Source organism: Eleginops maclovinus, chromosome 6 (genome assembly GCF_036324505.1).
Source record: "Eleginops maclovinus isolate JMC-PN-2008 ecotype Puerto Natales chromosome 6, JC_Emac_rtc_rv5, whole genome shotgun sequence".
NCBI lineage: Eukaryota > Metazoa > Chordata > Actinopteri > Perciformes > Eleginopidae > Eleginops > Eleginops maclovinus.
The window spans coordinates 10,890,279-10,913,779 of NC_086354.1; the positions used below are offsets into that span (position 1 = coordinate 10,890,279).

The window sequence follows — 23,501 nt, forward strand, 5'->3', positions numbered from 1 at the left end:
TTTCTCAAACTTGCTTTCAATAGCAAAAAGAGCTGCAGCACAGGAACAAGACGGACACTGTCCCAATATAACAAGAGTTTTCCAACCTTTTTGAAAAATTGTGTAACAGCAGACAGCTAACAAAATACTCACTGATGAAGTAAGAACAGCTCTTTTTAAATAGACTTTCTGTATATGACTTTTCAAAAATAATTTTAATTTAATTTAGGTTTTTTTCATGTCTTTCCTTTTTTCTGAGTTTTTGTAATTTTTTTTTACAAGAAGGCAAGTTTAATCAAAGACAGGGCAAACAGGTCCGGAGCGTTAACAGTCAGGGGAGGGGAGGTTTGGTATATAAACTCTCATAAATCCTTTTTTTTTAAATAAATGCATAAAGTGCATTATGAGAGACAGTTGGGAATGAATCCAATGGATCCGCTCACTGAAAAACACAGAGGAAATTTTTAAAAGCAACAGATGAAGTCATATAAACTCAGAACCAAAGCCCAGAGACATGGAATAAATCTTAGGACGGCACAGACCACACACACAAGCATGACGAGGAAACAGATATTCAGTGTCACTCTGGTACCAAGAAACAAACACAGTCACATATATATCAGTATGCCACATCTCCTTCAGAGGGAGAAAAAACAACAGGTGGAGGATATTTGGTCCTACAGTACATAAAGGCTAGAGATGAGAGGCAATGACGATGACAAGATGGCAACAACACAACTGTACAGATGTGACCTAAATACATTCTCATTGCGTCAACAATGCTGTTCTAGTATAGAGGCAGTTCAATTGTCTGGAAAAATATATATATCTCAACTACACTGAGGTCACATCTTTGGGAGAAAACCAGGAGAGTTTCTAATGTATGACACGACCACTGAGCATTTTTTTCACTACACTGTCAAAGTCTGAGAGGAAAATGTAAAGAGTTTCAAAACTATCAAAAGAAATATGACATGGCACCATTACTGTGCGTTTATATGAACTGTGCACATTGGCTTCCTTTTATAAGGTTTCATTTTATCCGTTTCATTTGACAGTCCTAAACCAATTCCCTGTATTTTTGCATAGATACCATTACGCAAAAAGTAATCACATTCTGTACGTGTAAAATATAAAACATAACAAGCCTGTAAACAACATTTCATAACAAAGAACTCATTTACATGATATGGTAGTGACAATGGATGAAGTAATGGGTAAAGATCAGCGCACTTCAAAAATACAACGACAGTAATGCAAATGTGAATTATGTAGGCCAAACCAAACAGTAAAAATCACTGGACATTTATCCTTTTTTCTCCATTTACATAATAGTCATCTTTGCATGAAAACCAAAATGTCAAGCTATTAAGGCAAAACAAGTATGCACAGTGATTTGTGATTTCATGCATAACTTATGGCCGCTATTTACTATGGTAAAATCAGAATTCAGCATCTCCTTAAAATAAATTAGGTGGCAAAATAATGACTCATCGTTATCCAGACTTTTGAGGAGATTTGGGAACAATTAAACCAGGCCTGATTTTGGCTTATATGACAAACTAAACGGGGATTAGCACTTAATTAAAATCCAAACTAAAAGTACCGGTGAGTGCAGCCAACTGGGAATGGAGGGAGGGTCAACTTGACAGGTTTTTTCTCTGAGTCATTGAGCCATACCAGCTATACTGTAGATTGTTAGGGTTTGCTCCGTAGACATGGTTTAGTCAGTCAGTTTAGTCAGTCAGTTGATGGAGAATAGGAGCCCAGCCTCCTTCTGCCTTCATGATATTTTCATCAAAATCCCTCAAAGAGAACTAAGCATCTTATGAAATGTGCCATTTGCAAAAAAAGTAGTGACAGCATCATGAATATTTCCCATACCTTAACTTGAATGTCATCAGTCGTGAATCATCTTTCCAGGTTTTCAAGGTTTCCAGTCTTCAAAAACACTTCTAAGCATGATGTTTCTTTAAAAAGCTCTCTCAGGGGGTTTGATTGGTTTGGTTGGTGTGGAATCGAAACTCTGCCAAGACGAGGGCTCGACCAGCAACAAACTGCTCCTCTTGGTTTTTATCCTGTCAGATACAAACAATCCCCCGTCTCCCCACCCCCCCACCCCCAGGGGCAGCAGCATTCACACACCTGTGCATGAGCATGTGGTACCGAGTTTAGAGCCGGTCGAGGCGAAATGCGTCCTCTGTGGCGGGGTCGGTTAGAATCATGTCCGGGTCATTAAGCATGTGCAGGCCATCAAGCGTCAGCGGGTCGATTTTTAGGTCATCCAGTGGGAACTGCGAATCGATGTCGAAGCTAACATCTGTGGAAAGAGAGCCGGTCAGGTCCTTGGGCAGGCTGGGAGGGGACTCTCCGCTCACTGAAGGAACAACACAGCAAATAAATAAATAACATTATCAGGATATATCTCTGTAGAGTTTTTAAGGGGTAGCTGGACGGCTCCCTGAATTTTCAATTTAGAAAAGGAACAAGTGTGGGTTGTGATTATGTAAGAACCTCCTGTAAGACTTGACATCTTAATTACACATTTCTTTTAACAACAGACACTGTTAATTTGCACAAACCACTGAAGAGTAAGCTCAGTTGGACTAAAAAATACCTGTAACGTGCATTTTTATTTGTTTTTAAAGCACTTTTAATGGTCACTTGTGATAAGTCCCATCAAAATGATCTTAGTGTGGGATTTGTCAGTGCTCTCCAGTAATTCCGATCTCACACTATTACATTATCCTTCAAATATATTAATCCTCCATTGAGTGTCGGATTAGCAAAAATTGCAGGCAATTTAAAGCCAAAAGGTTTTATAACGGTACAATCTAATGCAACATAACATCCCTGCGATAAATCACATCAGATTCAGATTTTGTTTGTCAGTGTCATACAATCTGTCAGTATATCAAGATTGTTGAGGGAGTTCTGCACAACAAAGGGGTTTTCAACAGAAGCAGCTGTGTGCCACAGTCCTCTACAAGCCGCTTGCAGTGAGACTAAGTGAGCCACAGATCTTTCGAAGAAGCAGTACCTGTGAGAATGATGTTGGGGATGTTGCCATGGCTACTGTAGCCAAGCTGCTGTGAGTCCTGAAGGTTGCAATGGCCAGTCAAACCCATCATGAGCGCCTGGGAGTAGTTGAGGGTGGAGGTCTGGTTATACAGGCTGTCAGAGCTGATGGGCGTTTCCATCATGTTGAACTGCTCCAACTGGAACACAACAGAAAGAAATATCACAATAATTTCAGGCATGTTAAAGCTCCAAAGCACAAACTACCATGGACACTTGTATCTGAGAAGAAGAAGATCCCCAATGCTATTCATATCTACCTGTTGTGACAGAGCACTGGCCTGAATGGACGGGAGCTGCTGGTCGTAAAAGTCTGCAAACACGCTGCCCAGGATGGAGTTATGCTGCAACAACAAACAAGCCAAACCTGTTTAATATCACTCTGGTTCATAAAGACAAAACTCCTGGTGCGGACCAACAACTGTGAACATCATCCAGGCTGCAGAAGGTATAGACTAAACATAACATTTATAATATGAAAAAGACACAGCATGGCAGCAACCAGGCTGGAACAAAATCTGGACACGCTCAACTCATGTATGCTAATGTTCCAAGTCTTCTGTACATGTATGATACAATGATTGCGTCTATATTGCAGCGAGGAGTAAGCTGTGCACTCATTAATGGTTCCGTAACTGTGTAGTATTGCATAGCTTAATGAGGATGGCCACACAGAGGAAGCAGTAAACGATCATGTAACACACACATCATTCAGGAGCTACTTCTTTATTCACAAGGAAGTAAGACACACACACGGAACAATGTGACAACCCACTTAGGAATTTGTAGCTGGCTGTTTCAATAATACATGCAAACTAAAGCAGTCCCTGCGATGTTTGCAAAACCGTGCAGTATTTAAAGTTTACTCTGATATCCAAGTGTAGCAGGCGTACATCCACTATCACAACAAACAGTGCAGTCTATTTCCATTAAGAGAGCGACATACAGCCAAGTGCCACCTTGGTTGAAATTTCCTATCTCAAGAACACTTAAATATTGCATGGAATTTTTAAACCTGAACCTGAGCCTATTGGTGCATAATAACTAACCAGATAAATGAATGTATTACTTAAACAAATTAATAATGGACTTCAATAATTACATGAATCCCTTCCACACTAACCACTGACTTCATGTCAAAATCAGTCTGCCAAAGAAAAGGACGGAGAAGCTTTACTTCAGCAGCTTCTTCCTCTGCCACCTACTGCCGTTGGTGTTTTAATTAACAATGACCCAATGGAGAGAAATGTGCGTGAAATAAAGGGAATTATTGAAAATATAATCCCCCCTGTGACTTTATTCTCCCTCCACTGACTCATCCACTGCAAGCTAATTCTCTTCTAAAGTTTCAGTGTCCTCATTGAAACAGCCACAGAAATTCTCCTATTTCATCGTGGCCTCTTAATGTATAAGTAATTGGATCATATTCTCAGGCCGCGCTCCTCCTAGTTCAAAACCGAATTATCTGTGTGTGCTACAGATGTCCCCACAGGGCAGAGCAGCATAATACGGCCTGTCAGCTGTGGATTAGCCCATGGATAACCTCAGCACCACGAGTGAGCCACTTCAGCTCAGCACAAAACTGAGTTTGGTAAGCAAACACACGAGTGAAAAGAAAAAGCATACACACCCTCAATTCCCACAATCCATTTTTCTGCATCTCAAACACACACATAAAGTAATAATTGTAAATTAGTAGAAATAAGGTAATACTGATTTTAAATGCTAACTTACTCCAGATCAGTTCTAAATCTAAAACTTTTCCGTTTTCCTAAAAGAGGAATTCCAGAACCATGTTTTACAAATGATGAATGCTTATACTAAATTCATGGATTAACTACCCTGATCAATGTTTACCTTGGGTGTGCTTAGTTTATCTTAAAGCACCACCCTGATAGCGAGGTTCAGTTTGTTGAGATTAAACCATGGGAATGAGAAGGATTTTTTCCTTAAAGAGGATGAGATTATCATCTACCCTTCCATGCTACCTTAGACCTCAATGCTGGTGCAAGAATCACAATAAACACAAAAATCTGACAAACATCAACAACGACAAAAACTCTGGTACGGTGTCTTACATTGCAAGACTAGGGAAGAGACAGTGGAGACGCAACCAAATACCACAAGAGCAGCAGAAAAGGAAGGTCAGGGGAACAGCTACATAACAACACATCAATGACACTGAGTATTTAAAGAGACTGGTGGTCAGATCTGGGCAAAACAGGGACTACTTCATGTCCTTTACATCTATAACTGCAATCACATCATGACATGGTGTTTCATTGTGTGTTGTGATATGCTATTTTTGTTTATTTGTCCTGATCTCTAAGAATGTTTTCTGAAACACTTAGTTTGACCTCCTTTTATTGTGTTATAGCATGAAAAGCACAGGTGTAGTAATAGTTATAAATAATCACAATACTGTTGCGTTGGGAAATTACACTGAGAGAAAACAGCCTATATTAAGAGAAAACAGCCTATATTAAATAGCCTGTTTTTAATTGTCTTGCTCGTGCGCTTGAATAAACTGGCATACTTTAGTTTGCCCAGATCTGCTAATGTCAACACAACACAAGCCGTTGTAGGGGGGAGGGGGGGACAGCCACAGAGCCCTACTCGGCAATGATAACCACAGGACTACGATGCAGGGACCGTGACGTTTAAACAGAGCGAGGCAGCAGATCGCTGGTTCACACGCCCTTACTTGAGGCGAGCCTCCAGGTGAGAAGCCTTGATTGGAGACGGGGGAGGTTGGAGACTGATTGGCAGAGGATCCGACCCTACTGCGGTACTGTTGGAGGGAGGAGGCCTGATACAAGAGGACACGTTTGAGTTATTTACAGTGGAGAGTGTTCCTTATTGGGGAACGTGTAGATGTGCTCATATTGGACATGTTTTGGTGGTACTTCTTTAAGTTCTCCAGAGCTGGATAAACAACATGTACCCTGCCTGAGGAAAACATTGATTCCTTGTTTTTCACAGTTGTAACGCAGCATGCTAAACAGCTAATGCTGAAAAACTATTTAAATAATTAGGAGTGGTGAACAGCACATGTCACACTGATGCATTAATAACACTGAAGAAGATCTGGGAGAAACAGAGAAAGCTACAGGGGATTAATTAGGAGCGTAGAAATGTTGCCAGCCATGCTAGCTAAACAAGTGAATACTGTAAAAAAACTGGAGGATCAGAGCGAACCGACTCCCTTTTGTTTACTTCTGTCAAATTTGCCCGTTTCAATCTACTCAACAAAAAAACCATAATGATTTGTATTTGGATCACAAGATCAAATTTACTTGAACAAAAAATATAGCAGTAACTGTGGAAAGAAACATATCAAAATTACTATCAAAGAAAATAACAGATAAACTATCAAATCACTCAGATTTAAAGGTGTATCAAACAAGATTTATAATCTCTTATCATGCAAAAGCCAACAGGAGTTGCAACCTTCTTATTTCTAATCTAAAGATAAGATATCCAAATATTGGTAGCATGAGATAGAGAAGTGATAAAGCTGCTCAAAGTCTCTGGATGCAGAAATAAACTTGTGCAATGACCCTTTCTGGAGTAGACCTGATTGAACTCTCATGAAACTGAAACAAATATTTTTCAGAATTAATTTTACATCACTATAACTTTATTGGATGGAAACCCCAAAATCACAGCTTAGAAATGTAAATAAACTCATCTCTGAAAACAAAGTGATACATGATCTAGGCCGGGGAGCTAAGCTGGTGTCTTGCTGTGTTTCCTCACAATGTTTCACTTGACCCCACACTGCAATAACTGAGACCAAGGGAATGTAGGCCACTTCCTTTCTGCACTTATCCAAACACATTCCCATTGCAGCAGAAGAAGAGCAGCGAGAGCCAAGATCTGAAGGATGTGCGTTATTTTGTTAAAGCAGTCTGATTTTCTTGCTGTCCTACATATTTTGTTGTGTTTTAATGTCATTATTTGGAAGTTTTTGTCTCAGTGCTGTGCAAAAAGTGTAAAATAGATTTTAAAAATGTCTATAAAGATTTGAATTTAACTTGAAATTGTATCATACACAATTTTCTTTGTTCTATGTGATGGTAAAGATGCCTACGACATTCGGAAATGCACTCTTCTATATGTAAATATAATGGATATGTGAAGGAGTCTGAATAATTTGATAGGTCAATGTGTATCATCAAGTGAAACACATTGATGCTATCTGAAGACATATTTTCAGAAGCAAAAGGCGAACCAGCCGGGATAAGCTGATGTAATGCAGACAAAGGCGGCTACTGCTCACCGTGTTCATGTCCACCGTCATGTTGTTTTGTGAGGACGTCTGGTTGTCTGACGTGGAGCAGGAGTTCACCGAGGACTGTAGCTGGACCAGACCTGACTGCTGGACAATAAAGTGCGGGGTCATAAATAAATACAGACACCATATACTTATCAGGTATCATTTTACAGTTCTAATACTGGCTTATCACTGATTAATACATCAGTATCTGCTTTTATAGTATGTTGGCATATCAATTAAAAGATAAACGTTGATATGATTAGGTCTATTAGGACTTTATAGCTTATTTAAAGTTGATAGAAAATTGGTTTATAGTTCCAACTTTACTATTATCTTATATGCACTCCATATGCAAATATCCTGAATATCGAACTGTGTACATGTGTTTGACACAACTCTTGAATAAACAGATTTAACCAATTCTGTGTACATCATGTCGAAACAAATGGTAAATATCGTGATGATATTGTTTTAAACTCAAATATTAATAACTTAACATTAGTCAGAATAAGACATCATAGGAGCCTCATTTTTAACTCATGACCGTATCAACAAATGATGTTTGAATCATTATTATTTATGAACTGCAGCTGCTGCAGTGTACATCAGATCAAATGTTCCTCAAAGGCTTTCCTTCAGTATGTGAAGTGTTGATCCAAGGACAGGGAAGAGCTCCCTCATTGCAGGAAAAATTGATGGATCTGGCTGCGCTTTAATAAGCAGAATCATATTTGCTCTTTCCTATTACAACAGTGTTTTCTAGTAGAACCCCCTGCATGTAGTACAATCAGGGAGGGAGATAGTAGTGTCTGCTTTGGTTTCACGACAACTCAACAACAAACATGACTATGGTCTGTAACCTAAAGGTAATTTGAGACTACATTTGTTGTATTGAGGTACTGTAGGTGTGCTGTCAGTCAAATTATTGAAAAGTAACTTGCTGGCTGTAGATTTGAGATTTATACAAGCTTATATTGGGGTGAACAAAATCCTAAAGTTTGGAAAATGTAAACCTATAACATTAGTTTACAAATGGACACTTTCTATGCATTAAACAGCAGTGACTGGAAAAAATCATGCTTGTCAATGCAACCCTATCCTCTGTAAACAAATCCTGCAGTAATTTCACAAAGCTAAACCATTGTTGCAAGTAATTCAAAGAGTAGTTAAACTAAATAGTTTATATATTGCATGAATTAAGGAAGTGAAGGATAAAGTGCTGGAGGAAAACTCACTTGCTGGCTCTGGTGGTTCTGGGACGTCGGCTGCTGGTTGAAGAAGGCATACTGCGACAGCTGCTGCTCAAGGTTCATGGCGTTGATGGCCGCCTGAGGGGAGCACAGCAACCAATAACACATGAGGTTAATAGGAAATGCAATAACACCAGCACAGAGGAATGATTTCCCCTGCATTATCTCCAAATCAATCTTTAAAATAATTTATTGTAATGCTGCCAATTGAAACATTTTTTATTCTCTACATCACTAACAATATCTTATAAGTGAAAGAGTACAAAAAGGCGAATGTAAATCAATTCAGTTTGCATGCTTGAGTTTCTCAATGAAGCCAAGCTCAGGTCAGAGAGTGGGGCATACCTGAGAGAGAGTGAGAGGTGGAGATGTCGGGGAGAGCTGCAGGTTCTGTTGCTGGTGGGAGTCTCCTGCATTCAAGATGAGAGGAACCATGTCGTCCTGCCCAGACTGGATTTCCATGGTTACTGCGGGCTGAGAAGTGTTCACTCCTACCCAAATCACAGCAAACGGCACAAAGAAATAGTTTTTTCATAGACTCATAGAGAAATTGGCAACAGAGAGTTCTAAATGAAATTAAAAGTATTTAATGTCCTGCACATAATCTGAAGTTTTCTGAATTAAACAGTAGACATTGGTGCTACCTTGCGAATTAGCCAGTGCCTGTGTGCTGTTGGAGGAGCTGAACGAGCCAGCCACCGCATCATCGGAGTCGAGCGGGATGGGCAGCGGAGGAGGAAACTGGATGTTTGTCAGGTCAGGAAGAGAACCGCCAGTGTTGTGGGCTGCTGGTTTTAGTGAAGTGGTAAACTGCTGGTCAGGAGACGGGAATATGCTGCAGAAATCAGAAGAATGCAGGGAACTTGTTGGTTAAAACACTCAGATGGCTGAAGTCAGTGACAAAATGAAGAGAAGAAACTTAAATATGTGATTTACTGAGCAACATTTGAAAATGTTTTCCAAGACCAACAATTCCAGAGGTTTTTGGACATCAGTCGTACTATTGCAAATGCTTTGGCTCGACACTCTTATTACTTTGGCAAAGAAAAACAAAAATATTTTCAATTACTGTCAGATGGCTTCAATTTGAATGGATTGAATTTTAAGGCTGCCTGTGCATACTAAAACACAATTTTCATTCACTCTCACTAAGAAAGATTACGAAAATGTTTCCTAAAAGCCAAGGAAAGCCATTAAAATACTCACTGGATCCCTGGAACTTTGCAGGGCTTGGATCTCGAGATGTTCTATGGACAAAAAAAAACAATTTACAACTAGACCATTGTGAAGACCACTTAAATAACACTTAAAACCACTTTAAAAAACATTTATGGGAGTGTAGAGGTTCCACCTTTTTGCACTCCCAGTTCTGGTTTTGACCATTTTCATCAACTTCCTGTTTAATTGCTTCAGCCCCTGGGACAGTGAGCAGGAGAACTGGAAAGATGGAGAAATAAAAACAAATGCAAACCATTTTCTTACAGATGTCCAAACTGTTTGAACTCATAATAATCACAGCACACGTGTCCTCAGTTAATATGACCAAGTGATATTTATATTTAAAGTGAAGAACAAAAAGGAAAGAAGGAAAAGAAAAATTAGGAATATTAATGTGACATTAATAAAAGGAAAAAGCGACTTTAAAAAAAAAACCTGAATACTGAATGGCAGTAATGGACCAAACCAAAAAATGTCTCCAAGGAGATTTTTACAAATGTAATCAATGTGCTCCTGAAATGGGAATAATCGGCCATTGGCAGTAAAATTCATCAGGCACTTGGATGCACTCTGTCCTCTCAGCAGTCATTTTCTTCCTCTGCCTTCAAAGCAACATCGAGACCCTTTCATCACACACTGGAGGACACTCGACTGAACCGTCAAGAGAAAGCAGCAAAATACCATGAAAAGCGTAGAACAACACCTCCCTACCTACTGCAGATGAAAGGAGGACACCATCACTTTGACACCATATAAACTATAAAATATACTATAGAATTAATAAGATAATGCTTACATCTTTTTGGTCATATAAACTATAAAATGTACTGTACAATTAATAAGATAATGCGTACATCTTTTTGGCTGGAGCTCCTGGGATCCTCCTGTAAACAAGGCCTGCTGGGCCGGAGTTAATGTGCTCTGGTGCAGTGCTGAGTCAGAGTTCGTCCTGCAGACCAAAAATTAAAAAAGATAAAAAAAGATTACAGAATGCATTGTATAGTAAAATCTGAGAAACAAATATGGTCTCTTGTGAAGCAAAGAAACCGCTCATCATTCACCTACAATGTTGTACAGCACAGTAAGACATTTGTAATATTATATATGTTTACATTACATGTCACTTGAAAGCCGGTTTTATCCAAAGCGACTTGCATACAATCAATACTGTAGGCAATCCCCACAAGAGCAAATTGGGATTAAGTGTCTTGCCCAGGGTCACAACAACATGCTGACTGCAGTGGGGATGGAACCAGCGCTCCCCTGATACAGAGATTGGTGCACTATCCCACTGGGCCACAGCCTCCCAGTTTACCCATTGAAACAACAATTATCAACACCTTAGTCATTGCTAACTGCTTTTTTTAAGCCCATGTAGTGTGTAATGTGTAGCTTTCTGTCTCAACTGCTTTAAATATTTGTGCTCTTTAACACATAATAATCTGAATGTGATCTCTGTGAAAGTAGGTCATGTGTGATTATGCAACATGTTTATGTATAAAGTCAGATAAGATAATACAAGTCTTGTGCTATGTTCCAAATGTGTCATTCTGATCTGACCATGCATATTCTAGGAAATACAATATGCAAATATTGTGTCGAGTTTCAATATGAAGGTTTTTGTTATGATGATAATTATAAGTGTAAACTCTAAAAGAAACCATCATACAGAGACGGCGTTTTCTCCTTAGAGATGGTCTTACCTCCTCCAGCTGGTATCAGGTGGTGGTGACAGATATACTGAACCATATGGACAGCTGTCAATGTGAGATTGCATGTTAAGTAAAATACAGCTCGAGATCGGATATTCTTGGCGCATTCGATGCATTCATTCCAGGAAAATCTTTCAACACCAGGATATATATTTTAAGAAGCATGGTGCTTGGGAAATAAACCAGCACGTGATGAAAGTGTCGAATAACAAACAGTGAGCTTCACATCAGGTCTGATATTTGTCAGGAGTTCATTTGTAACACTGACTGATAATTGTAGGTGCTGCTTATTACAGAGTAATCATTTAGATTTAAACAATTGACTGAAGTAATTTACAAGCATGGGAAATACGAGGTTAGTGATTCTGCAATATGAAATATCTGTAATATCCATTAGCTACACTTAGGGATGTGTCCAACAGCTGTACAAAAATCTTATAAAGTATACATTTCTCGTGACATATTTCAACTAAGGTGCATGATTTAAGACCGGGAAAACACAGAATAATAACCATCACAATATTAACATAAAAATATCATCCCATCTCAATTTGGATAATAATATTAATTGAATGTGAGCCTTTGAACAGACTGAGGTTGATAAACATCTCCATAAGTATAATGTTAGGGCTTGTTAGGGAAAAAAAAAGAAGTTATTCAAAACATTATTCAGCTTTCAGTATCTACGTAAACAGCTAAATAATCCAGCAGTATTAAAAGATATCTGGCGTCCATGTTTGTCCACAGACAGAGGTTTCTGGTGGGGGGATGTGATGCGGCTCCGGTCCCGGTACACTCTGTCCACCAGCCCGTGGTGTCGCGTCGATCTGTTCATGTCCAGCCCTGAATTCTAAAAAACAAAGACAGAAAATAATATTCCAGTCATAATTTAATTACCATTTTATTTTTTTGTGAAGGTGCGTCTGCTGTTTAGGACACTATTGAATATGATATGCAAACACTAGTAAAGCCTTTCTTAAGCTTTGAAGTCATACATTTGAAAAAGAGAAAGAAGTTGTTGCACTAGTTCATGAAGATGGGCCCCATTTACACTGGCCTTGGCCCATAGAGAATAAACCTTGGTTCTGATAAATGAGAAACATGTGCAGCATGTAGAACAGGGATGTAAGCCAATGGAGCTCAGAGAAAAAGGACTGTAGAAAAATGGACAATGGCTGTGAAAGTAAAAATGAAGATCAGGGAGGTGCCCTTTCATTCTGTTGATACGCACTTGTTAAAGTATTTCATGAGTAACAACATGGGCCTTCATTTTTCAGCTAACTCCCACCATCCTCTGTCTGAAGAAAATACAAGGAAGCACTTTCATTGTTAGTTGCTTGGGTTGTCAACCTGAGGCTCTCAGACCGATTTCCCTTTGTATCTCTGTCCCTAGAGAAGGATCTTACTTATACACAAGTAAAAACAACTTTTAGAAACTATTGCTGTTGCTAGATTGATGCAATTAATTAGTACTTGGTTATAGTAGTGTCTTTTAGTACATATGGATGTCATGTAATGTCATTTCATGTCATGACAACATATTGTATACATACATTTTTCCACGAATAGAAACCTTAATATTGAAAGGTTCTCAGCCCTTGTGAACTGCAGCACTATATGAGAGTTTTTGAAAATGTATTAATATGAATTTGGCCTAACATATTTCCTAAACAAAATGTATTCCCTTTAGCTTTTCAATCCGATTTGAACAGACTGACATAGTTGATAGCATTGCCAAACATTCTTTTTAGATTCAATAGTTTTCATTGTTGCGCAATTTGAAAAATGTTTTTATTTTTTTGCAAAATTTTGCAACAGTTGCTTCTGTCATTGAAACTGCTAAAAACTAAAAGCAAATCATTACGTTTCTGCTAAATTCAGAGACATGTTTGTTATCTAAAAGTGTCTTAGCAAACAGGAGCAAAAGCACACAACTGTGGCTATAATCTATTTGCTTTGGTAAGGCACATCCTTGCTGTATCTCCTAAACATCCATACTGGCCTCATAGATTGTTGATATGTTGTGGATAAATATATAAGGTTCAAAGTCATGTCTTAATTCTCTTTCTCAGACACAATAAATGATTATTTAAAAAATGCACTGTTGGTTTGGCATGTGCTCTTGTTCACATAAGTGAACAGTAAGGATGTTACTTCTTCTGAGACAGATCATTTATCCCAGGAAAAAAGGATATTATTAAACAGCTGTTTAAAAAAGCAAATGTAAACATTTCTATAGAGCGATCAGAGGTCTAATAAATACTGCATGATATATCTCAGCCACAGAGACAAGCCCAATGATTATTAGTGATTATAAACTGTGGTTGATTAATGGAAAACATATCGTGGATCACTTGCCAACCTTAAATCTACACAGAAAAGTTGCAGAAATAATAAAGACAACACAAAAAAATCCTTCACCTCGAAAGAAATGTCCATAGCGCTGTTTCCAATCTGATTGACGTTGGGCAAAGATCCTCCATAGTACTGGCCACGGTTCGGTCCCAGCTGCAAGTATTGAGTTTTCTGCAACTGCAACTAGAATCAGAACAACATCAGGTGAGGCGATTATATACACTTTACAAAAGGAACAACACATAGCTGTTTACATTCTAGGCTAGTTCAGAGTCTATGGAAAGAAAACAATCCACTGGCTATAAACATAACATCAAGATAGAGTCAAGAATATCATTAATAATGGCCACAAAATACAACACATACTGCAGTGTACATTTATACACTTTTATATTTGTCCCAGCTTAATCCCATGTGGGTACTTATAAGTGTGTAAACAGGCAGCAACAATGAGAGCACCATGCTTATTGATGTTTTCTTTATTAACCACCTGCGCGAGATGAACGCTACATGTCTTCTGGCAAAGTATGATGCAGGCTGCTCAATTTCACCACAGTAATGTAATGTACATTTTTCAAAAGCATATTCCTGTAAATCTTATAACTGTGTATTTCAAAGCGACCTCCAGCTCTATTTCCCATTAGAGAAACCATAACCGATCAATTAAATTTCCTCATGCAAGCCTACTGCTCACTGCTTGCAGGGCAGAAAATCTAATAATGGCATTTACTATGCCTGCATCACTGGTGTTTTGTGATAAGCCTTCGACCTCAGAGTGCATCTCTGTATCCACAATCAGACCTACTCTGTTGGTCTAACTTTCGCTCAGATGACCGCTTTCATACCATTTGTCCATGCATTCGAAGCAAGTCAATCTACAAAAATAATCACTCAAGATGAACTCTCTGAATAACATGTCTAGACATACTGAAATACATATGTATAACAACATATTAGGCCTGGGGAATACTTAACAATACGATAACAGTATGTGGACATAGATCTGAGACTACATAATGTCTTCGTTTCAAAGTGTGCATTACAGTAAAGTAATGATTCAGAATTAACCTGTATAACGTTCTACCTCTATTATTATTTTCCTTTACCCACTTATCCAGTTTGTCGTCATTATTATTTTTTATCAAAATTATCATTGTGTAAATATTTAGTGAAAGCAGTAGTCAACCCTAGTATATTGTTGCAATATCGATATGGTGGTATTTGACCAGAAATATTGTTCGCTCTATATAGCTCAACCCTACATTCTGAAACACCTAAGTCATCAATTAGTTTGTAGAAAATGAATTACAATTGTGTGATTTTATAAATAGTGGTAATCTTTTATGAGCAATAAAATACATACATCTGCAAAAGCTCCAAAACCAAGCCCTTTCACTGTCATAGTAGGGAAAGCACAGGTGTTAATAATTACATTAAGACCAGCATGCTCACTCCAGCCTGAAAACAAATCTGCTAAATGGAATACAGACATCACTCATTTTATTATTTACACCTTTGCTTTGCCTACTGTGACATGTTATGTCTCCTGTGGCATACAGAGAGAGAGAGAGAGAGAGAGAGAGAGAGAGAGAGAGAAAGAGAGAGAGGGAGAGAGAGTCTGACTAAATTTGCAGTTTAAAGAGAGCGAAATAAATTACTTAAAATTAAAATAATACTACAGCAGAAGTTAATTTTACTAGGATTAAAATAGGGATGTATTCAGAATATTCTACTCATTCTTCCTCTATATTGCCAGTCAAAGCATGCAACAACCACCGCAGTAGCTGCATGTTTGCCGTTTGGTTAAATGCAGTCTTCCCATCATTCTTTCACCCAGCAACATTCAATACTAAAGCCCTGCGTCCAAAGGATTTATTTTGGAGGCCTGTGCCGTATGTGGCTTAAATTTCCCCCGTAATCTGCTAGCCATCATCTTTGGTGACAATATTTATCATCATATTGCAGAGCACACAGGCCTGAAGACCTGTCAGACAAGTTTTCCAAGCCACGGTGCGCGCGCACACACACACACACACACACACACACACACACACACACACACACACACACACACACACACACACACACACACACACACACACACACACACACACACACACACACACACCTCACCAACCATACCACACAGGCCTACATAACGAAAAATGTAAACATTGCAGAATGGATTTCCATTTTCAAAGCGTTTGTCAATCTTTGTCTGACAGCACGAGACGAGAAGAAAATCAACTGCAGGTCGGGGCGCGCTGTCAAATACGCATGCACACCCCTTTGCTTTCCTCTTGCGTGGGACAAAAAATGTAATAACTTTTTCGGACGATGGTCACTGTCACTCATATCTACATTACGGGACTGTTACCTTCTGCCAGATCTGGTGGTTGTCAGTTGTGGTATCAAAAGCCTAACGCTGGCAGGAAGCGTCGTTTGTTATTGTTTACCTATGCTGCCCTGGCTGCGTGCGGTTCCGCGATACAAATGCATATTTGACAGCTCGCTGCAAACAAACGAAGAAGAGGAGGGGAATAACAAGAAGCGGTGTCGTTACCCTCGCTGCCCGCGTAATGCTCAGGTCCTTCATCACTTCTTCAAAGGCCGCTGTCTCCTCTGCCTGCTTCTGGTTATGCAAAGCGATTTTCTCGCTGAATTTCCGCGGATTGTTCGAAGTCGCCATGTTTCGCTCTTCTGCTCCGTTTTCCTTCAATGGTCAGTGTCAAGAGGCACGCAGTGAGGACACACAACTTCCGGTTAAGCCAGTTGCTATAAGAAATACAAAACAAAAAAACACCGCAGAGTAAGTGCAATTTAAATTGTGTTAAGGTGTTTTTTTATGTAATGTAACCAAGTTCATTCACTTTAGAAGGTTATTGAGTACTGAAGCCTAATTGAGGCAGGCAACATGTACACGTCTCTTCCTGAGTATTTCCATTTTATGCTATTTTGTAAACTTGAGATGCCCATTAATTCACATTCACTACATTACATTCTGATTTTACATCAGTATGTACTTTGCAGATCCAACAATATTAATATAACGTTTTTTTAAAGGTGTTAAAGGTACCTTTATCCATGATATTACTCATACAGTACCGTACAGTAGTTGTTTATGATCGTGTGAATAAAGCTTTTTGAATGTGACATTAGCTCTACCTTAGCTAGTTGAAAAGCTAATATGATTGGCAGATGAATGCATCAACTATCAGAGGCTGTTGCAGTACAACATACTATTCTTAACAATCTGCATGATCAGTTTTACTTTGACTTTTGGTACTTAAATGATATTGTGTTGCACTTGTAGGCTTCTTGGTAAGATTTTGAGTGCAGGACTTTTATCTGTGACAGAGATGGCTATTTTTACATTGTAGTATTGCTATTTTCGATCTTCTGAGTTGTAGCCTATTTCGTCCACCACTGCCACCAGGGGACAGACACTGCTCACAGAACCCCCGATAAACCAGCAGATAATGAGATAGTTAAGCATAACATGCTAGCAAGCATTTACTTACTTTTCCTTAGCTCCCCAATTCCTCACAACTCTATGTTCAGCTTGGTTTGTGTAGCCTAATATTCTTTACACTTCACAAATATGTAAAGTTTGTCCCAATGCAGGTAATGATAACATATCAAAACATACAGGTCTGCAATGTATCATATTAATTGTGTTAATATCCAGTCAACCAGTGGCTAACATGTTTTCCCCCTGACTAAAACAGAATTCACTTTTATTGCCACAGCTTTTATTCTGAAGCCAAACGTGTAGTTTCCGGTATCGGTCTTCTCTGCCCGACTCTGCCCGACTTGACGCAGCTGCTTTGGCTTTGCGTGGTCACGTCGCAGCGCGGGGGTGTAGTGGGGGCGCCCCGCACATCTGGACTGCGGAGTAACTGCACATTTAACTTTTTTAAGAAAACACGAGTTTGAGCTTTACTCTGTGGTAAAACAAGATACTCAACAAATCACTGCAGAATATAATCATTATTGTTGTAATGATAATGATAATAATTATTAATAATTATTATTATTATTATTATTATTATTATTATTATTATTATTATTATTATTATCATTGTTCATATTGTTAGTAGTACTTTTTTCAACTTGTATTCTTATTATGTGAACTAACTGTATTCTTTCTCTTTCTGTTACTGTTATGACACGTGAGTTTCCCTATGGTGATGAATAAAGATCCATCTTTTTTTATCATTTCTTTTACCTATTGTGACAAGCGTGTACCCATTTTGACATCAGTTGATTCTTTTAGCCTCTCTTTGGCAACATTTGGATGTCTTTAAGTGTAAAACTGAATTCAGTTTGTTTTCTTTCTTGTGGACAGTAATTAACTTCCTTGTCTGGGTCGGCCTAAATGTTTGTGACATTAATTCTCAGGCCTGAACGTGGCAATGTCTGCCTCCTCTGGAGTTGTATGCACATCCCCGCCGACTGAAGATAAAAACTGTCACAACAGTGTCTCCTCCTGCTTTCCAGATGAAAAGATTCAAAAGGTGAACAAACTGCGACTCACTCATATGGACACCTATGTGCTCTTAGATGAGAGAGATATGGTTTTTCATTCACATTTGGTTAAGTCTTTCCTCCTAAAAATGATATGGTAAACAATCAGGGGGAAAAGACCTTTGCGTGTCCGTTCTTGTTTCCTCACTTGAGTGTGAGTTTTATCTTCAGCAGTAGCATACTGTCAGTCATGAAACAGCTGCATTCACAACAGAGAGAGGCCCACACGCTTTATGAACCATAATATTTCACACTCAGTAACAACAACACTTGCATATTCAAATTAGTAAGACACATTTTTAGTCGAAACACCCCTTACAAAGACTTTCATATTTGTTGTTTTTACAGGCACTGAGGGCACAGTGGAGCTGTTTTACCAGCCATTGAGGAGAGTGTAATTTGGTTGTAAGGTAACCATGGTAACATAGAGAAAGGAGCGACTCCAGGGCAGGTGGAGAGAGTCTGTGCACAGGATTGATCTTTTAATGCTGAAAAAAGCAGCTGTCCTTTATCAAATGTTGCTAAAGTTTTCTTATTGCAAACACACTGCGTAAAGTGGAACATCTCTGTGGCTTGAGTGAGTGTGCAGCAGAAAAGGGAACTCTGACTTCACTTTCTCAGTTGAACCTGAAAGTCTGAAAATGTCTCTTTGTCTTCTCTATGCACACATTTTTTAACCAGTATGGTTTTCGTATATTTTATATGCGGTGTACAAAAACCAATATGGCATGGTAGAAATGCATGTCAACACAAAATTCCCAGTGTAAAAAGTGAACTGTTGACGCTTTTGTCATGTGGATTTGTCTTTACTATGAGCCCATATTGTTTCCATTGAGGATGAGGAAAAACACATATTCATTTTTACATATTAATCATCAAAATATTTGAATATTATTAATACCTACATAAATATAGAAACCCCGGGCACTCTTTTTTCTAAGTAAGAATTCAGTGAGGAACTAAAGTGAGAAACTCTAAATATACAATACTTGCATTTGTTAAGTTACACTTTAAAGTGGACTAAGAAACCGCTTCAACAAGTTTGACACTGTCTGTTACTCCACCTCACACCCTTACATGTGTGACTTGTGTTAACATGCAATGAGAAATCATTAGATGGTGTTGGTTCAAATCAACGATTCTGCTTTTAATTCCCTTTTTTTGCTTTACCTTACATTATGAACGTACACGTGTGTGTGTGTGTGTGTGTGTGTGTGTGTGTGTGTGTGTGTGTGTGTGTGTGTGTGTGTGTGTGTGTGTGTGTGTGTGTGTGTGTGTGTGTGTGTCTTATAGCATTAATTTATGTAGTTTCATTTACATGTAGATAAGAGATAACACCACTTAAACTTGGGATTAATTTAGGTTTGTTTTTATCTTTGTGTTTATCATTTATTGGGATAATAAACAGTAAACATAAACTCTAATTCAAGGCCTTTGTTCAAGAACCTTTAATGCTTAAAATCATTTGTGCTGTTTTAAACTATTACATTTCCTAACCAAGAGCATACTTTTGATTTTTAGTCAAATGAGATGTGTGTGCCTTTTATTTGTACCATCTAATTTTAACAGATAGTCTATTTAACAGTGAAGTTCTAATCGTGCGGCTCTTATCTGCACTAACTGAAGCTTTGCCAGACCTTCTGGCACTTGACCGTGTGAGTAATCAATAATCAAGATGAGACAATATTATGGCTTCTATCACAGCAAGATGCAACTTTCACCAAGACATGGGGACCAGTTTCTTGCAAGAGGTATACTTCTTTCCATTTTTTGCTCATATTTTGTACATATGACTGCCCCAGGACAGTTGCTCATCAAGCATGAGGTTGCACTGAAAGACACCATTTATTGGTAGTAGTTGCATATATCATTCATATATTTATAGAGAAAATCAGTGGTCCTAATCATCTTTCCTGGGGGACACCATATGTTACTATCCTAAATTAAAAAACACTGCAAAATACCAATTTAGCCAACATTTCTTCTGTTCTCAATACCTTATTTGAAAATGAACATATTCAAATTAAGCTAAACTATAAACTATTTTTGTGTGTTTAGATCGGAATTTTGTCGATTGTGTCACAAAGTTCAATTCAACTGTAATTCAGCTCCTGTCAGCAGCTTTCTATTTTCAGAAATATCTTATACAGGAAATCTACTGTTTTCAGTGGTTCAGTTAGCAAAAAAAGGGAACTTCAACATTGTTGAGGTGTTAACGACAACCTACTTGACTTCACTTGGACCTTGCCCGAAGTCGTTGGAGTCTTCAATGGTACGTTCACTCTTTGTATTGGCCTAAAAAACAATTTGACTTGGCTTCATGTACAAGGTTTTCCAACATCATTTCCTAGAGTGTATTGAAGTGTTATCTTTTGTATTTTTTAGGTTTTAAGGCTTGTTTAAATTACTGCTATCAGTAAAGAAAACGGTTCTCTTTTTACAAATGAAAAAGCTTTTTGCAATAATACACTAAACACTTTTGTATGAATGATAAAGAAATGTGTATGGTTGTTAATGACTTTTGAGCATGTCCTGTAGTTTCACTCCAAAACTTTTATATTTGCAGATCATGTCGACCAATGCAACTGGTATTCCCCCAGACCAATCTTCGGCCTCAACCAATGCAGGTCTGGCTGTCGGGCTAACTCTCTTCTTTCTACTGGTGGTGATTGTAGCTGGTGTAATCGTTTACAAACGCAATAAAGTGAGAGATATCTTGCAGCTCGTGAGAAACAGAAGACAGAAAAAGGAGGAATTTGCAAACACAGCACAGGATGATCCCGATCACTACACCAGCATGATTAAGCAGTCAACAGAACAGACCTCCTCTATTTATGAAAACCTGACCACTCAAGCTACTAGAGACAACATGCCTGCAGCAAAACAGAGCAAGTAAGCTGAACCTCAAGTATTGTCGTACTTTTTAATCAAATGTTCTTATCTTGCAAGAAAGTTTACACCTTTTTAGAGGAAATGTTGTTATGAAATTACATTTGTGAAACTGTGAAAAAAAACACCTCACAACGGAAATAGATTAAGGAACCGCTGCATGCAGGGTTTGAATTTCCCCATTTTGCACAATCATTCTGTAATATAAGCACACATTTTGGATGGCGTCTGGAAATGATCTCTTCTTTTGTTTCCTGTGACTTGAAATGTATTAATCAAACAGGCCAACTGGTGATTCATTGTGGGAGTTTTTTCTCAGGGCAAGAATAGAAACTGGGAAAAGGGAAATCCACACAGATATTTGCCTTCTGTCACAATGGACTTTACAATAGAAAAAGTTTTTTCTTATGCAAACTAAATTTGGATCACTCTTATTGTTTCTCCGTAGGTTTCCCAGTGAACCTGAAGAGGATGTGTACTTGCGGTGTGATTCACCAGATGATGCAATATACAGCAATGATCCAACGTGTAACCTCGCCATCCTGCCAGACTGCCAAGACGAAGACGTGTATATCATGCCAGATTCATTATAGAATAAATCTCCATTCATTGCTTGTGTTATAAATGCACATTGTCAAAAGGCAAATGTACTGCTGCTTTTTGATACAGCAAAAACAAATGATGAGTGTACTCTTTGGATATCATGCAGTATATATTATGGTTATAATCTATTGTATAGCTTGTAAAGTAAGGAATGGAATCTTATATTTTTCTGTTACTTCAGATATTTGATTGCTACTGTTTTTGGCACAGTTCATTTAGGATCACTCTGTACTGAAATAACACATATTGACTTAAGTTAACCCAATATCCTGATAACATTTGATAGTTTTATGGCTTTCTCCTGATAGGCCTGGAATTGCTGATTAATCACTTTCCAGTTTGACCTTAAGAGAGAAGAAGTGTCGGCACTTTCTTCACACTTGTGTGGTTAAGTTATGAATGTATTCTGCTGTCCTTTTTTGTATCAGCGGTTTAGCAGTTCACGAATACAAATTACTTTTTCATTTAATTTTTTGTATAAGATTTAATAAGTGAGAAATGTTATTGTAATGCTCCACATTTATGCATGTGCCTCAGTAGATGGATGTGTGAAATGAAATCGAATTGTATTCATGATGATTTATAGAATAGCTATATCTGCTTTTGTGGTATACAAACTTTTGCCATTTACAATATTAATTAGCCTTAACTTGTTCAGAGGAGGCCATTGTTTGCAACAGATGTTTCACTGCTTCGGAATTGATTAATTAATATTTTTAGTATTTTTAAATATATTTGACTCAATTAAAAACAATGTTTCTTATCATTGACTATTTGGGATTATTTCATTATCCTTGCAATTGCTTTTTATTTGAACTAATCTTCCCTTTTACATTCTTTAGCTAATCGCCACCTGTTCTGCTTCTTAATAATAAAAACAATGGTGAAAATTACACCATTAAGCCTTGCGAAACACCTTAATGTCAGTACTATTTTTTATGTTTTGTGGTCATCAGTCTTCAGACACATAGGGAGGTTTGCAAAAACAAAAAAGACTTTAATCAAAGTCTTATTCCTCAAAATATCTCATCGTTTTCCGGTTGGACTACGTGAGGATTAAAACCAAGAGGAAGCCAAATACCAGAGGCTAACGAGTCCACGCTGTCTTACCTTAGATTACACACAGTAGGTCCTTGATAAATATTGTCTGTAATTATTTTATTCTTGTATACTTTGGGTGGTACTGTAACTCAGGACCTTTCAGAATCTAAGATTGAATACCTTTACATTTACCCTGCAGTTGTGCAATGACTGAGGATGTCATCCCTGAAACAATGAGTAGCAGGGCAAAAGACAAAAGGAGTGAGTGAGTGGTTTGTTTGCACATTTATTCCGTCGTCCAGGGTCACTCAATACGCCCCACTCTTTAATACATCTACTTTATTAATTGTAAAACAACACATGCTCAGATTAAAGTGACCTTTACCCATACAAAGATAAAAACATTAATAACCCATTAGGGTTGGTGGTGTCACTACTTTGAGTCATTAAACTGTAAACATTTCAGAGAAGCTTGCTACCAATTTCAGTTCACTTAAGTTCACTCACTTAATATAACACTTCTTCAGAGGGCTATGTATTACTGACAAAACTAAAAATGTGATTTTAATT

General features: G+C 38.1%; 2 protein-coding genes across 4 annotated transcripts; one reads left to right on the plus strand and one right to left on the minus strand.

The window, feature by feature from the left end:
- Positions 1-2,105: 2,105 nt before the first annotated feature.
- On the minus strand, positions 2,106-17,473 carry crtc1a (CREB regulated transcription coactivator 1a). 2 transcript variants are annotated; one of them, XM_063885411.1, is made up of 16 exons: positions 17,393-17,473; positions 16,435-16,646; positions 13,938-14,054; positions 12,239-12,366; positions 11,508-11,567; positions 10,659-10,753; positions 9,938-10,023; positions 9,793-9,833; positions 9,231-9,421; positions 8,932-9,077; positions 8,572-8,664; positions 7,340-7,438; positions 5,762-5,866; positions 3,318-3,401; positions 3,020-3,197; positions 2,106-2,356 (listed from the first exon to the last, which is right to left on the minus strand). In XM_063885411.1, the coding sequence occupies exons 2-16, from the start codon at positions 16,558-16,560 to the stop codon at positions 2,151-2,153; spliced, it is 1,755 nt and encodes a 584-aa protein (XP_063741481.1). In that variant the 5' UTR covers positions 16,561-16,646; positions 17,393-17,473; the 3' UTR covers positions 2,106-2,150. The 2 variants fall into 2 exon arrangements, with proteins under 2 accessions (XP_063741481.1, XP_063741482.1); XM_063885412.1 differs by lacking the exons at positions 16,435-16,646; positions 17,393-17,473 and adding an exon at positions 16,249-16,418.
- LOC134865732 (uncharacterized) lies at positions 16,343-22,653 on the plus strand. 2 transcript variants are annotated; one of them, XR_010165993.1, is made up of 5 exons: positions 16,343-16,680; positions 17,621-18,388; positions 18,747-20,670; positions 20,965-21,290; positions 21,736-22,653. XR_010165993.1 is itself a non-coding variant. In XM_063885413.1 (4 exons), exons 1-4 carry the CDS (start codon positions 20,074-20,076, stop codon positions 21,878-21,880), a joined length of 651 nt encoding a protein of 216 aa, XP_063741483.1. In that variant the 5' UTR covers positions 19,890-20,073; the 3' UTR covers positions 21,881-22,653. The 2 variants fall into 2 exon arrangements, 1 of the variants encoding a protein (XP_063741483.1); XM_063885413.1 differs by lacking the exons at positions 16,343-16,680; positions 17,621-18,388 and having other exon boundaries at positions 19,890-20,149; positions 20,567-20,670.
- The last annotated feature ends 848 nt before the right edge of the window (positions 22,654-23,501 follow it).